At 43.9% G+C, this 16,196-nt stretch overlaps 1 protein-coding gene across 1 annotated transcript in view; it reads right to left on the bottom strand.

Moving 5' to 3' along the window:
• Positions 1 to 13,581, bottom strand: part of MKRN2 (makorin ring finger protein 2) — a 37,860-nt gene extending 24,279 nt beyond the window's left edge. The window contains exon 1 of the mRNA XM_021069355.1: positions 13,304 to 13,581. Within this exon, the coding sequence (XP_020925014.1) occupies positions 13,304 to 13,548 (245 nt within the window). The 5' untranslated portion in view covers positions 13,549 to 13,581. The remainder of the gene's footprint in view (positions 1 to 13,303) is intronic.

The raw sequence follows: 16,196 nt of genomic DNA, 5'->3' as shown, positions 1-16,196 counted from the left end.
ATTAAATATTACTCAGCCTTAAAAGGGGAGGAAATTTTGAAACATGCTATGACACAGACAAACCTCAGGACATTGTGCTAAGTGAAATAAGCCAGTCACAAAAAGACCAGCAATGTGTGATTCCTCTTATATGAGGTACTTAGAAGAGTCAACTAACAGAGAGAGGAAATAGAATGGTGGTTGCCAAGAGCTATGGGGAGGCAAAATGAGGATTTAGTGTTTAAAGGGGACAGTTTCAGTTCTGGAAGATGAAAACGTTTTGGAGATGGATGGTAGTGATGGCTGCACAATAGTGTGAATGTACTAATCCTACTGAACTGTGCGCTTAAAAATGGTTAAGATGGTAAATTCATGTTATGCACATTTTATAATTAAAAAATTTTAAAACAGCACATACATCATGCTGTCATTTTGGTAAAAGCTAATTATGCATATTTATACATACACATACCTTCATTTTAAGAAATGTGGAAAGATAATACAATAGTGTGTTAAGAGTGGCAATCCTTAAGAGTAAGGCATAGGGTTTTTTTAAAAAAATAATTTCTTTTTTTTGTCTTTTTTTTTTTTTTTTTTTTTAAGAGCCGTACCTGAGGCACATGGAAGTTCCCAGGCTGGGGGCTGAGAATTGGTGCTGTAGCTGTAGGCCTACACCACATCCACAGCAATACCAGATCTGAGTGGCATCTGCGACCTATACCACAACTTGCAGCAACACCAGATTCTTTTCGTCTTTTTAGGGCCGCACCCAGAGCATATGGAGGTTCCCAGGCTAGGGGTCAAATTGGAGCTGTAGCTGCTAGCCTACGGCACAGCCACAGTAATGCCAGATCTAAGCCGAATCTGTGACCTACACCATAGCTCAGGGCAAAGCCGGATCCTTAATCCACTGAGCGAGGCCAGGGAATGAACCTTCGTCCTCGTGGATCCTAGTCAGATTAGTTGCCGCTGAGCCACAACAGGAACTCCCCTAACTCGAGATCCTTAGGCCACTGAACGAACCAACATCTTGATGGATGCTAGTTGGGTTCCTAACCTGCTAAACGGGAACTCCACTGGTATGTTCCTGTACTTTCTAACATCTCTACCATGAACATATACTGCTCTTGTAACAATAACTAGTTGTTTTAGTTTTTTAAAAAATTATAAAAACTATCAAATACTGGTAAGGAAATGGTTAAAAAAAATACAGAAAATGCTCAGTACAGTACCAATCTCACAGGAGGCACCTCCATAATTCCACTCTGATCAGAGCCTAGTAAAGAATGCTGACATAAAGCGGAGTCACAAGTGACCTGACCCTCATCACAATGCATGCGCAGGGCTGAGCCAACATGTCTCCTGCACGAGGGGGGCTGGGCTGCCATGCCAAGCAGGCTTCAGGGTGGAAGGGCCAGGAAGGGACAGAAAGGTGAGGGGCCAGGAGGCCCCAGAAGGGCACTGTGGTCCTGATGTTGGGGCAGCAGAAAGGTGGAGAGACACTAACCCCTTTCAGACCTCTTCCAGAAGGCTCCCCTGCCCCCACACCCACCCCAGCCCCAAGCTGTCTAAGGGCTGGAGAGGCTGGAGGTGCAGATGAGGCCTGGCAGTAGGCTATTCTGTGAACCCATGATTTACTTATTTTAAAAACTATGTTATGGAAAATTTCAAGCACATTACAAAAGCAGACAGAGTAGAGGACAAGCTCCCAAACTGTTCACACTAGCTTTCACCTTGTCAACTCCCACCACTCTGGTTTACCCAATTCCCCACCTCCTATGGCTCTGACAGGGTATCTTTTTTAAAGAGGGATAATGAAGACTTCAGGGCAAGGAGGGCCCTCCCTCTCTCTGACAAGTACGTAATGAGAAATATATGAAATGAGGAAAAATACAGCAGATCTGATGAGCAGCACGATCAACACTCTATGGAGCACTTTCACTTCTCTGGTTGTTTGTTTTTTTAAGGGCTACACCAAGGCATATGGAGGTTCCCAGGCTAGGGGTCCAATCGGAGCTATAGCCACTGGCCTACACCACAGCCACAGCAATGCCAGATCCAAGCTGTGTCTTCAACCTACACCACAGCTCACAGCAGCCCATCCTTAACCCACTGAGTGAGGCCAGGGATCAAACCTGAATCCTCATGGATCTTAGATTTTTTTCTGCTGAGCCACGATGGTAACTCCTTTCACTTCTTTGTTGCACTGAATCCTGACACTTACTCACAGTGTTAGCATAATACCCATGATGCAGACAAAGAAATACCTAACTGCTGGGGAGGGGACCTGACTCTGATCTCCCTGATAGCTCTGATCCTCACCCAGCAAACTGACAGGCAGAGTCCCTGTCCCTCTGCCTGTGTGCAGACCATGGCCCTTGCCTAAAACATTGTACCCATCTTTCCCCACAACAAATTGTGCTAACCCACTTCCTTCATGGACCTGTATGAGTCAGAATGGACCAGGGAACCTGCCCACCGTTTCAGCCTACAACGTGCTTTCCTTTCCCCAACCCTGCAGACTTACTGGTGGCAGCTCCATGGTGTGGTGCTTCCCCATCCGCACCCCTGACCCAAGAGAGCCAGTGCTCTTGAACATGTGGTTGGCAATATCTGGTTAACACCATATACAAAATAAACTCAAAATGGATTAAACACCTAAATGTAAGACCAGAAACCATAAAACCCCAAGGAGAAAACACAGGCAGCACACTCTTTGCCATAAATTATAATAATATTTTTTTGGATCTCTCTCCTGAAGCAAAGGAAATAAAAGCAAAAATAAACAAATGAGACCTAATTAAACTAAAAGCTTTTGTACAGCAAAGGAAACCATAAATAAAATGAAAAGACAACCTACTGAATGGGAGAAAATATTTGCAAATGATATGACCAATTAGGGGTTAATATACAAAATATATAAACAGTCCATACAACTCAACATCAAACAAACAATGCAAACAAATAATGGGCCGAGATTTTAGACATTTTTCCAAAGAAAACACATGCAGATGGCCAAGAGGCACATGAAAAGGTGCTTAACATCCCTTATCATGAGGGAAATACAAATGGAAACAATGAGATACCACCTCACAAGTTTCAGAATGGCTCTCATCCAAAAGAACGCAAATAACAAATGCTAGTGAGGATGTGGAGAAAAGGGAACCCTCATTCACTGTTGGTGGGAATGTAATTGGTGCAACCACTGTGGAAAATAGCATGGAGGTTTCTCAAAAAACTAAAACTAGAACTACCATATGCCCCCAGCAATTCTACTCCTGGGTATGAATCAAAAGCAAAAACATTAATTCGAAAATACACACTCACACTAATGTTCCTAGCACCATTATTTATAATTGCCAAGATACAGAAGCAACCTAAGTGTCTATCAACAGTTGAATGGAAGAAGCATATATATGTATATACACACAAAGGAATACCACTTGGCCATGAAAAGAATGAAATCTTGGTCTTTGTAGCAATATGGATGGATATGGAGGGCATTATGCTAAGTGAAATAAGTCAGAGAAAGACAAATACTATATGATATTACTAATATGTGGAATTTAAAAAATACAACAAACTAGTGAATGTAACAAAAAGGCAGCAGACTCACTGATAACAGAGAACAAACTAGTGGTTACCAGAGGGAGAGAGAAGGGAGAGGGGTAACACAGGGGTAGGGGATTAAGAGGTATAAACTATTTTGTATAAAATAAGGTACAAGATATATTGTACAATACAGGAAATATGGCCAACATTTTATAAAAACTGTAAGTGGAGTATAACCCAGAGAAGTGTGAATCACTATACTGTACACCTATAATTTATATAATACTGTATATAAGTATACTTCAATTAAAAAAAAACGGATACGAATGTGTGGACTACAGTGGTAGCAATAGTGAAGAGTGGTCAGATCTGGCGTGTATTAGAAGGCAGATTCAACAGAATTTGCTGGTACAAGGAGTTCCCGTCATGGCGCAGTAGAAACAAATATGACTAGGAACTATGAGGCTGCAGGTTCAATTCCTGGCCTCGCTCAGTGGGTTAAGGATCCAGTGTTGCTATAAGCTGTGATGTGGGTTGCGGACGCAGCTAGGATCTGGCGTTGCTGTGGCTGTGGCATAGGCCAGCAGCTACAGCTCCAATTAGACTCCTAGCCTGGGAACCTCCATATGCTGCGAGCGTGGCCCTAAAAAGACAAAAAAAAAAAAAAAAAAAAAAGAATTTTCTGGTACACAGTTTATGAGAAAAAACAGAGTCAAGAGTGACTAAATTTTTTGGTTTCTGTATAGGATTTAGAAAAATACATATAAAATATATATACTTGGGTATGACTACTACTCACACTGAAAAATGGCTTGGAATCCTGAGCCAAAGAGACCTTGCAAGTCACAAAATGTCCTCAATTGGGACCTATAAACCTTCAGGTTTCTAAGGCTCCATAAAACTCCAACACTACAAAGAATTTCACTGCAAAAAAATATTAATACTACTATAGTGTTACTAATTCCCACTATTATTTGTAGAGATTCTTATACATTTATGAGAAATTTATCCTCATAAATCACTGATAACATATTCCTTAGTTCTCTTTTTTGTTTGTTTTTTTGTTTGTTTTTAGGGCCGCACCCAGTGGTATATGGAGGTTCCCAGGCTAGGGGTCGAATCGGAGCTGTAGCCACTGCCCTACGCCACAGGCACAGCAACACCAGATTGGAGTCACGAGGCCAGGGATCAAACCTGCATCCTCATGGCTCCTAGTCAGCTTCGTTTCTGCTGAGCCATGACAGGAACTCCAGTTCTCACTCTTCTTCATTTTTTTCCTTTTTAAGGCCACACCCAGGCATATGGAAGTTCCCAGACTAGGGGTCGAAAGGGAGCCGCAGCTGCTGGTCTATGTCATAGCCACAGCAACTGGAGATCCAGGCCGAGTCTGCAACCTTCACCACAACTCACAGCAATGCCTGATCTTTTTCTTGTCTTTTTGGCTTTCTAGGGCCTTACTTGCAGCATATGTAAATCCCCAGGCAAACTGAGCTACAGGTGCCGGCCACAGCCACAGCCACACAGGATCCCTGTCACAATGCCTGATTCTTTAACCCACTGAGGGAGGCCAGGGATCAAACCCACACCCTCATGGATACTAATTGGGTTCATTACCGTTAAGCTACAACAGGAACTCTCAGTTCCTACTCTTTCTTCTTAACCTCTCTGGGCAAGCAGAGAGGGCCAGCCCTCCTCCTTGATGAAATCCTCTATGAAGCTTTCCTGAGGTCCCTCCTGCCTCTTCCCGAGTCCTCTGTGATCTCACTTTCTCACTCAAACACCCAATGCTGATCTTATCCAATTTTATCTTCGTTTGTCTTTTCCTCCATCTCAACAATTGTGACCACTTCGTGCAACAATCCCCTCAAGGTGGAGAGCACACAAATGCCACCTCCAGCATGACTCTGGATCAGTTCCCAGTTTCAGGTTGCATCCCTGACATGTCCACTGAGTATCCTGCAGCCCCCTAAACTCACAAAGCCTGGAGTTCCTGTTGTAGCTCCATGGTAAGAAACCCAACTAGTATCCATGAGGACCCGGGTTTGACCCTTGGCCTTGCTCAATTGGTCGGGGATCCTCATTGCCATTAACTGTGGTGTAGATCCCAGATTCGGCTCAGATCTGGCATTGCTGTGGCTGTGGTGTAGGCTGGTAGCTAGAGCACCAATTCAACCCCTAGCCTGGGAATTTCCATATGCTTCAAATGTGGCCCTAAAAAAGAAAAAAAGAACCAAACTCACAAAGCCCTAAAATGAGCATCTAATCTTCACTGCTTTCTTGGGCTAAAGCCAGAGGGATGTGATTCTAAGTGACAGGCTCCACATCTTGGGCCTCACTCAATGACTAATATGGAGCAAAATAAGATCCACGAATCTTCTGATAACCTTTCCTTATCTCTCCCCTGAATTTACATAGCAAGTTATGTTTTCTTTTTATGGTACTTTCTACCTAAGGTAAGAAGTGACAGATTCTGTTGGTATATCTATATAAAGTGTGTACACACACAAACACAATTTATCATCAATCTGACTGCTTTATCATCCCTGCCCCAAAATATAATCATTCAGGACCTATTGATTCGCTTTACGTAACTTCTGCCAAGCACCGGTATACACACTTTGAACAAAGAAGGGCCACAATAAGTATTTGCTGTATAACAAACAAATGCATAAATGACAATGGAAATTGACGGAATATCCGCACTAGCTCATTAAAAATTAGTAAATGTAACAAAACAGGAGTTCCTGCTGGGGCACAATGGGATCGGTGGCCTCTTGGGAGCTGGGATGCAGGTTCCATCCCTGCCGGGCACAGAGGGTTAGGGATCTAGCGTTGCCACAACTGTGACTTAGGTCATGATTGCAGTTTGGATATGATCCCTGGCCCAGGAACTCCATGTGCCTTGGGGAGGCCAAAAATGAAGGAAAAAAAAAATTAGTAAGCGTAACAAAACACATTCAGAGGCACAGAGAACAAATTAGTGGTTACCAGTGAGGAGAGGGGCAATGGAGGGGTAGGGGATTAAGAGGTACAAACTATTAGGTATGAAATCAGCTACAATGATACACTATACAAAATGGGAAATAGAGCCAATACTTTGTAATATCTATAAATGGAGTATAACCTTAAAAAATTGTGAACCACTATACTGTACACCTGCAACATACCATTTGGCATATCAACTGTACTTCAATAATTTTTTTTTTTTTTTTTTTGTCTTTTTAGGGCCATACCCGAGGCATATGGAGGTTCCTAGGCTAGGGGTTGAATTGGAGGTGTAGCTGCCGACCTACACCACAGCTCACAGCAGCACTGATCCTCAATCTCTGAGCAACGCCAGGAATCAAACCTGAGTCCTCATGGATACTAGTTGGGTTCGTTAACCACTGAGCCACTACAGGAACTCCTACTTCAATAATTATTTAAAAAGCCTGGGGATAACTTGAAGAAGGTACAGCTGGAACATCACTAAGTGTGACTGAACACAGCTTAAACCTAACCAATTAGCTCTGCCTGGAGCTGGAGAAAGGCTTGACAATAGAAGGAAGGGAGTGGTCTCTAAGGAAGGTCAGAAGGCCCAGACTGTCCTTTCCAGAGAAAGGGTGCCACAAAACACAGGTGTCAATTCATGCTGCACCTATGCTCTACAAGAGGCCTGGAGGCTGCCCCAGGTGGAGACCACAAGATGTGGAGCCCTTCCATCCTTCCTTGCTGCCAGGCATACTCTCATTTTCTCCACTTGTCCATTCCCAAAAGCAGAGTGCTGACCAGGCCCACCTGACAGTTTCTTTTCACCCAGGAAATGTTAAAAGGGATGTACTTTGTATGTCAGTGTCTACTGAGTTTGGCCAGCATGAGCCACCTCTAAGTACAACAAAATCAAATTTCTGAGCCTACAAAGATGACTGGACCTGTGACATAAGTGACTATACTGAGGTGCCATCCACAGGGTCTTTTCTAGGTGGTCAGCCAGGCTTTTCCCAGAAAACATCCCCTGGGGGTCTTCCATTTGATCAGAGACTGTACAATAACTTGATATGAGGCTGCTACAGGTTTACTTAAAAAGAAATAAGGCCCAGGACCTGACAAAGTAAGGCTATTCTTGTTAGAAACTTTAAAGGGACTTAAAAAAAAGGGGCCCATACAAAAGGGATCTTGTTATTCACAATGCTGATTTGCAAAGTGTGCAGAATTGTTAATACAGCAATTGTGAACCACCTGTGTACAGCACCTGGGACTTGGCTGGAAAACAGTTCCCTAGGCTGATATAAACTGTCTGTCCCTAAGTCATAACAGGGCTCACTGTGCCTATACTGTGTATAAACAATGTGGTTTATGCTGAACACCTGCTTTCCTTCTGGGAGTCTGGTCTGGGTACAGGGCAGAGGGGGACCAGCCTGGGCACTGAACCTCTAACAGACTTTCCTGGGCACATGTTGCTGCCTTTCTGCTGCAGGAGGAAGACTGTGCTGTGGGATGCTTTATGGGAGGGAGTGAAGGTGGAAAGCCTGTATGGGTTTCTCCAGATACTGCCTGAGTCTTTCTCCCTTATGATTCAGCCATGATTCCCACAACACCTCAGTGATAATCATGGCCTTGAGTCTCCTGGGTCCTTCTGGCCAATTGCTGGTGGTAGGGCTGGGCTAGGGATCCTGGACACAAAATATATTATACTTCTAAACGGTGTGATAATTGTTCTTCAAGAAAACCACTCAAGGGAGTTCCTATTGTGGCTCAGTGGTAATGAACCCAACTAGTACCCATGAGATTGAGGGTTTGATCCCCGGCCTCACTCAATGGGTTAAGGATCAGGCGTTGTTGCAGCTTCAATTTGACCCCTAGCCTGGGAACTGCCATAGGCCACAGGTGAGGCCCTAAAAGGAAAACCAATGACACTACTCAAGAGTGTGACATTATTCCAATCTTTCTCAAATATGGTGATCTTTGATCTTTGAAAGTATAAAGATTGTTCTAAAAAGTCAGTGCCAAAAGCCACACCTGATTAATCAGGATTAGTAAACTCAAAAAGAGTGGAAGAAAGGAGATTGCAACTGGCTTATATATGGTTCCATGAAGGTGACAGCTAACAAATACTTCATTAATAGTTTCTTTTGGAGAAACTAAACAAGATTTCCTACAAGAATCAACGCAGGAGACTACCAGAGGTCCTCTACCAGATACTACCTGTTAACCAGGCATACAAAAGGAAAGATGTTCAGTAGTGGTCCTGCAAATGTCTTTTACCACCTCCCCCCCATAAGTCCTGTTCAGAAAATACTCCTTCCAAACTGCATTCACAAATTACCTTTCCCACCCAAAAACCAAGATTAACCACCACCTAAAGCATCTGATTTTATCACTTAAAAGCTGGTGACTTCATGCAAACCATTTCACTTCTGTGAATGAGCTGAAATTTATTTATTTATTTTTTTTAGGGCCAAACCCACAGGATATGGAGGTTCCCAGGTTAGGGGTCAAATTGGAGCTACAGCTGCCAGCCTACACCGCAGCCACAGCAACACCAGGTCCGAGCCTCATCTGTGACCTACACCACAGCTCACTGCAACACCGATCCTTAACCCACAGAGCAAGGCCAGAGATTGAACCCACAACCTCGTGGTTCCTAGTTGGATTCGTTTCTGCTACACCACAATGGGAACTCCTGAGCTGAAATTTAAACAAGTTCAAAAATACTTCTAGACCACTGTCACTGCCTTCAAGAAAGGTGAGTGTGAAACAAGTGTTCTAAGCCAGCCTATCCTATTTTTGTAGCATTACGTCACCATTTTCACTTTCCACTGACAACATAAAACTACTTTGAGTGCATCCTGCCTGTCCTTTGGGGCATCTGCTGATGGTGGTTCCTCACATCTATGTTACACTAAGCTCAATCCAGGCCTCTCTCATGTTACTCCAGGTAATGAATTTCCAACTGCTTGGCCTTCCCAATGGCCAAACCATCTCTTTTACCTTCCTGGAGAGAAGACAGAGACATGAACTGGGGAAGGGCGTGGGGCGCTGATAGTATGGGGGGAGTGCAGAGCTGGAGACTCAGAGTAGGGCATTTTTTAGGGGACACTCCAGAGAAAGGTCTGTTATTGTGGGTGACCTTAAGACCATTTCAGATAGCATGGCTATTATATATTGAAAAGAAGAGCAGGGTCACTACTAGTCACAGAACCACCAGCAGCTCTAGCTGTGGCTAGAGGCTGAACCAAGCAGAATCAATCTGGTTTCTTACAGGTCTTTCAAGGGTGCCTGTCTCTAGCAAAATGCTTTTGCAAATCATTTCCAAGTATATGGGTAATTTGCATTCTGTGTCAATTTCCTTTACCCCCCCCCCCATATTTTCACAGACTTAAATTTATGGCTGTACTGCTTGTGATAACAGATCCATCAAGAGGGAAAGCAGTTAATGCTAGGCATGGTGGTAAATTTGAAATAACTGATTAGAAGTGAGGATGGAATAAAGTATAGTGGTTAAAGGAAGACTCTGAAGTTGGCTTCCTATGTGATCCTGAGCAAATTATTTAAATCTTCAAGCCTGTTTCCCCATTTACAATATGATTATAATTGTACTTCAGAGACTGCAGCAAGACACTACTGTGAGGTTTAACTGAGACTGCATGTAAATGCTTGGCCTAGCACATCATAAATGCTGTTAGAATGGTTTGTTATTATTATCTAGGCTCTTAACCAATCCTGCTGGTGAGGTATTACCATCCCCGCTTTACAGATAAGGAGGCTGTGACACAGGTGACACAGATAATCAGAATCCAGAACTGCCCGAATCTAAGATCTCAAGTTCATCCTACCCCACAATGGCCACAAGATCCCCCATATTTTGTGACTTTCAACACCAGGGCTTTAAAAACAGATTGGAAGACATAGGTAGATGGTTTGTAAAAGGAATCAGCAAAAAGTGATCTCCAGGCTGAGATTCTGGACAGAATAGCATGTCAAGGAACGTGGGGAGCAGATGGACACTACAACTGTATGAGTGGCCATTCTTACATTCCAGGCAGTAAACATATGCAGTGTCTTTGTCATTAAGTTTGGGAATTCTAGCATTTCACATTCATCTCTTGGAGAGAAATAATTTATATTAGAACGGAAGCAAAACTAACACTCTGTCTTGCTGCCATTCAGAATAAGCATGTATATCACATCCCACAGTCAGGAAAGCAAACCAAAAACAGCCGATTACCTTGTTTAGGTGTAGTCTCCCCAGTAAATCATGCCTTGAACATTTCCTGTAAGTTACTAATATCTGGATATAAGACTTGAGTGAATAAGATGATGAAGTGAGAAAAGCATTTGCCATCATAAGCACATTAATGTAAACTTGGTACTCTTGGTAATATCGCTGTTTTTCCCATTTAAATACACGTTCTGGTTTTTGGAGTTCCCACGGTGGCACAGCAGAAACGAACCTGACTAGAAACCATGAGATTGCAGGTTTGATCCCTTGCCTTGCTCAGTGGGTTAAGGATCTGGCGTTGCCGTGAGCTGTGGTGTAGGTCTCAGACACGGCTTGGATCTCCAGTTGCTGTGGCTGTGGTGTAGGCTGGCAGCTATAGCTCCGATTCAACCCCTAGCCTGGGAACCTCCATATGCCATGGGTGCAGCCCTAAAAAGAAAAAAATATAAATAAATAAATAAATACATGTTCTGGTTTTTATTTGGCAAGGTAGTCCTTATGAGGTCAGACTCCTTCACATCCCTTTATAAGCGACCTTTTTTTTTTTTTTTTTCTTTTTTCGTCTTTTTAGGGCCACACTTGCGACCTATGGAAGTTCCCAGTCTAGGGGTCAAATTGAAGCTATAGCTGCCAGCCTACACCACAGCTCACAGCAATGCCAGATCCTTAACCCACCAAGCGAAGCCAGGGATCAAACCCATATCCTCGTGGATACTAGTCAGACTCATTACCACTGAGCCACGACAGGAACTGAAGTGATCTCTTTTGACTTTCCTATGGATTTGGATGGGCCATAGAATCTACAGGAGCATGAACTCTGAAGCCATACTGCAGCCACCTGGAAGCTGGATAACCCTGGCAAGTCACTTCAATGCTGAGGCTTTGTTTCACAATCAATCTATGCATTGGTGCATAGTGCTGGATTGTGCCACGAATTACAGCTGGTAAAGAACCTCAAAGAGCACCTAGCACATTGCAAGCCCTACAATGAACATCAGTTAGTACTTCAACAGAACTAATCCCTTCCCAACATGCCAACCCATTCTAGATTCTAAGCACTAACTTTCTGCAGGGCATCCCTGTTTGGGAAACACAGAATTAAAGTTTTCAGGTCAGTGTAGAAGGAAAAACAAAAAACAAAAAAAAACCCAAGATGATCTTGACTTAAGTTTTTGTTCCTGTAGTTAGATGTAAATTAGAGACAAGCTCTAAGTCTGAGCATTAAGGTTTCCTCACCTGTAAAATTGGGTACCACGAAGAGCTGAGATTCAGTTATAAAGCATCATATAAACAGGCAGTTTTGTTGACATATCTTAGGAGCATCAGCCATAAGTACAGTCCACAATGACTAAGAATACTGCTTTGTCATACAAATAAAAATAAACACACGAATAGGTCTTCACAAGAGACCTTCTAGAACAGATAACCTGGTAAAAGTCTTTTGTATAGACACTAAGTGTAAATTTCTGACAACTGCTTAATATAAGTTAAGTTATCGAGGGCTGGATAAACTGGCTGAACAGTTTAAACAGTTTAGCTGAAACTTTTTACACAGTCACTTCTCAACTATTCATACTAATGAAAAGAAGTAACAACATAGATGCTACTTACATACACTGTTCATTACATAACCAAACTACAACTGTGAGCTGTTTTTTTTCCTCTAATCAATGTTTCCCATACAGATTTAACTGAAACCAATTAAAATAAAAACTATTTCCCAAATTCATTAAGACTAGGATCCCAATACCGTCAAACCACATGCTTACCAAGGAAGGAAGGTGTTAACCAAAACCAAGCTATTTCTATTTAACAGGAGCAGTGAAGTCATACAATTTTGAATTTTTTACAACCATCCACCCATTGCTGTTGTATTTCTCCACGGAAATGGATCCCTCAGTAAGATGAGGGCATCATTTATTCCCACGCTGTAAAATAGGAATAACATCTGCCCAGAAACGTTACGGTGAGGGCTAGTGACAACGAATGCAAGGGACCTGGAAATATGCAGGACAAAGAACGAACTTTCAGTAAATGCTACTTTCCACACAATTCTTAACTTGCTAACTCTCTATAAAGTTTAGGTTGCACCGAAGTTCTTCAAACTCTTAGGAAACGAAGGCCGCTTACGGGGCTCCAGTTCTTTGAGGCCCTAACCGACGATTAACAGCCCAACCCTGCGTGGCATCTCCATTTGCAAACGACCTCCTGGAACCTCTTTCCTCCAAGTCACCTCTTCCAGCTACACCCACAGTCCTGGGGTCGCCTCCAGGGCCCAGCACCCTGCACGGCCCCGCCAGCACCCCTTCCTTCCAGGGCAGGGACCACGCTTGGAACCCGTAGACAGCCCCCCGCGCCGGCCTCGACCGAGTCTCCGCCACGAGACTCGGCCACGCCCCGCCGGGTCCCCGGCTCCGGCCGCACCGACTCCGTGGGAAGTCGGATGATGAACCGGGAGCCACTTTCCACGAACCGGCTCCAGCCTACTTCCCTGGCGCAGGACTGGGGCGCACCCTTGGAAGGGCCCGAAGCGACCCGGCGCTCTGGGACCCTGCGGCGCCGCGCACTGACCTGCAGGTGACCTGCTTGGTGCTCATGGCGGTCGGTTTGGGGAGCCGTCGTCTCACAACAGCCTCTCGCTCTAGCTCTCGATCTGGCAAGCCGCCGCCGTCTTGGCCCCGCCCACTCCGCGCGGCCGCGTCACGCCGGCGCACTCCGCCGCTCTCGGGCCGCACCTTTGTAGCGCCGGCAAGAAACCTCGCAGCCGTCACAATTGGTTCCGCCCCAGAGGTGAGGCGGGGCCGCAACTTCTGCATTCCTAGGACAGCGTTTCCAAGCCTCGTGGGCGGGGCCACACTAGAATCCTGGTCCTGCGGGTCTGTCCGGGTGCCGACAGTTAGTTCCTACGGGTCTGACCCTATCTCCAGCTGCGTTCCTTAGCGACTTCTCGCTTCCCAAGAATCACCTCCCCAGTCCCGAGGCCAAGCTCCCGCCTCTTTGAGCATCTTAATCCCGCATACCCCTGCCCATCCTCATGTGCAGTCCCTCGGGCCCCTTTCCCAGACCAGCCTCTACTGTTCCTGCCAAACCTCGCCTCCCGTTTACGGAATTCCTTAGCCCAAAGTCTCTACTCCCACCCCAAGTTTTAGAGCTCATTTTCTGTCTCGGCATTCCTCAGCTGTTCTTCCATTTCCTATGGTAGTCACCCAAAAAGACGTTCGTGGCTTTTGGTCTAATTGCCTATGTCCTGCGAAGCCTGCTTTCACACCTTTCTCCAACGCGTCCTCTTCATTTCCACGGTCGTGGTTCCTGTCTAAGCAAACGTCACTCCTTGCCTGGGCCACGCAGTGACCTCATAACTAGTCTTCTGGCTTCTGCTCCTGCCCTTTTCTTGTTAGTCACACAAAACCTGTTTTTAAAACATAAATCGGGTCGTGTCATTCACCACCGTTAACCCTTTCAATGCTTTCCCATTGCTTTTTTTTTTAATTTAATTGTAAAAAATTGAGCCATCATAAACTACAGTGAGGTGCACAAAATACTCATGCCTGTATGAATTTTTACATATCCGCTCTTGAAACCACAGCTAAGATTTAGAGAGAGAACTTTGGGAGTTCCCCTTGTGGCTCGGAGGCAACGAACCCCACAGTATCTATGAGGATGCGGGTTCAATCCCAAGCCTTTCTTAGTGGGTTAGGAATTCGGCATTACCATCAGCTGTGGTGTAGGTCGCAGAGGCGACCGCAACTGGAGCGTTGCAGTGGCTTAGGCTGTGGTGTGGACCAGCGCTGCAGCTCCAATTCGACTTCTAGCTGGGGAATTTCTATATGCCGCAGGTGCAGCCCTAAGAAAGAGTGAGAGAGAAAGGAAGGAAGGAAGAGGAAAGAAAGGAAGGAAGGAAGGAAGGAAGGAAGGAAGGAAGGAAGGAAGGAAGGAAGGGAGGAAAGGAAGAAAGAAAGAAAGAAAGAAAGAAAGAAAGAAAGAAAGAAAGAAAGAAAGAAAGAAAGAAAGAAAGAGACAGAAAGGACGGACTTTATCAACATTTCAGAGGGCTTCTTTATGCCACCTCCCAGTCAATACTTCCAAAAGGTAACTACTTATTCTCACCTCCACCACCATGAATTAGTTTCGATCGTTCTTGACCTTCACATAAATGAAAAAATTCCGTGTGTACTCTTCTGTCTTCTTCTGACCAACATTCCAGTGAAATCCACCCATGTTGTTATAGATAGCTGTATTTTACTTTGCTGTAAATACTGTAAATACTGAGTCTTTTGAGGAATGAGCATGTATATACTTCCTGTATATACTTCCAATTACTTGGAACTTTTAAAATTTCTCTCAGAAATTTAGGAAGTATATTGGATAATTTGTGCAATTATCAGTGTACAAGTCTTCAGAAACTTTTATTAGATTTATTCCCAGGTGCCTAGATGAATTTTTTTGATGCTGTTTTAAATGACTTTTTTGGTTTGTTTGTTTTTTTAGGGTCGAACCCATGGCATTTGGAGGTTCCCAGGCTAGGGGTCAAATGAGAGCTGTAGCTGCCAGCCTACACCACAGCTTACAGCAACTGCACCAGATCCACTGAGTGAGACCAGGGATCAAACCCGCATCCTCATGGATGATAGTCAGGTTCATTAACCACTGAGCCATGACAGGAACTCCTTAAATGACATTTTTTAAAAATGTCCTACTTGTTGCTTGCTCCATTGCTAAATTCATGTATTAATTCTAATGATTTGTTTGTTGTTTTGGATTTTCTACACACACAATCATGCCATCAATAAATAATGAGTTTCGTTCACCCTCTCAAATTTCATGTTCTTTATTTCTTTTTCTTACCTTATCTCACTGCTGAGAACCTCCAGTGTAACCTTAAATAGAAGTGGTAACAGTGGACACCCTTGTCTTATTCTTGAATTTGGGTACTTAATATTTCATCATTAATTAAAATGTGAGCCGTGGACTTTTTGAAGCTATCCATTATAAGATTAAAGGAGTTTCTTAATCTTTCTAGTTTTCTTAGCATTTTTAAACATGAACATTATTTATTTATTTACTTATTTTGTCTTTGTCTTTTTTTTTTTTTAGAGCTGCACCCATGGCATATGGAGATTCCCAGGCTATAGCCGCTGGCCTACACCATGGCCACAGCAACACCAGATCTGAGCCGTGTCTGCGACCTACACCACAGCTCATGGCAACGCTGGATCCCACTGAGCAAGGCCGGGGATCAAATCTGAAACCTCATGGTCCCTAGTCAGATTCCTTTCCGCTGTGCCACAATGAGAACTCCGATGAACATTTTTTAAACATCCTTTATCCCTTTCCCCCCATCTTTTGAAAAACTATACTGTCGTATCCTTTATTTGGTTAATTTGAATTATACTGATTGAAATATTAATTTTGAATGTTAAACCATCCTCATATTCCTCAGACATACCCCTACTTGGCCATGATA

Source organism: Sus scrofa, chromosome 13, assembly GCF_000003025.6.
Source record: "Sus scrofa isolate TJ Tabasco breed Duroc chromosome 13, Sscrofa11.1, whole genome shotgun sequence".
Lineage (NCBI taxonomy): Eukaryota > Metazoa > Chordata > Mammalia > Artiodactyla > Suidae > Sus > Sus scrofa.
Note: the sequence above shows the minus strand (reverse complement) of the source record. Positions and strands in the feature narration are given on the sequence as shown.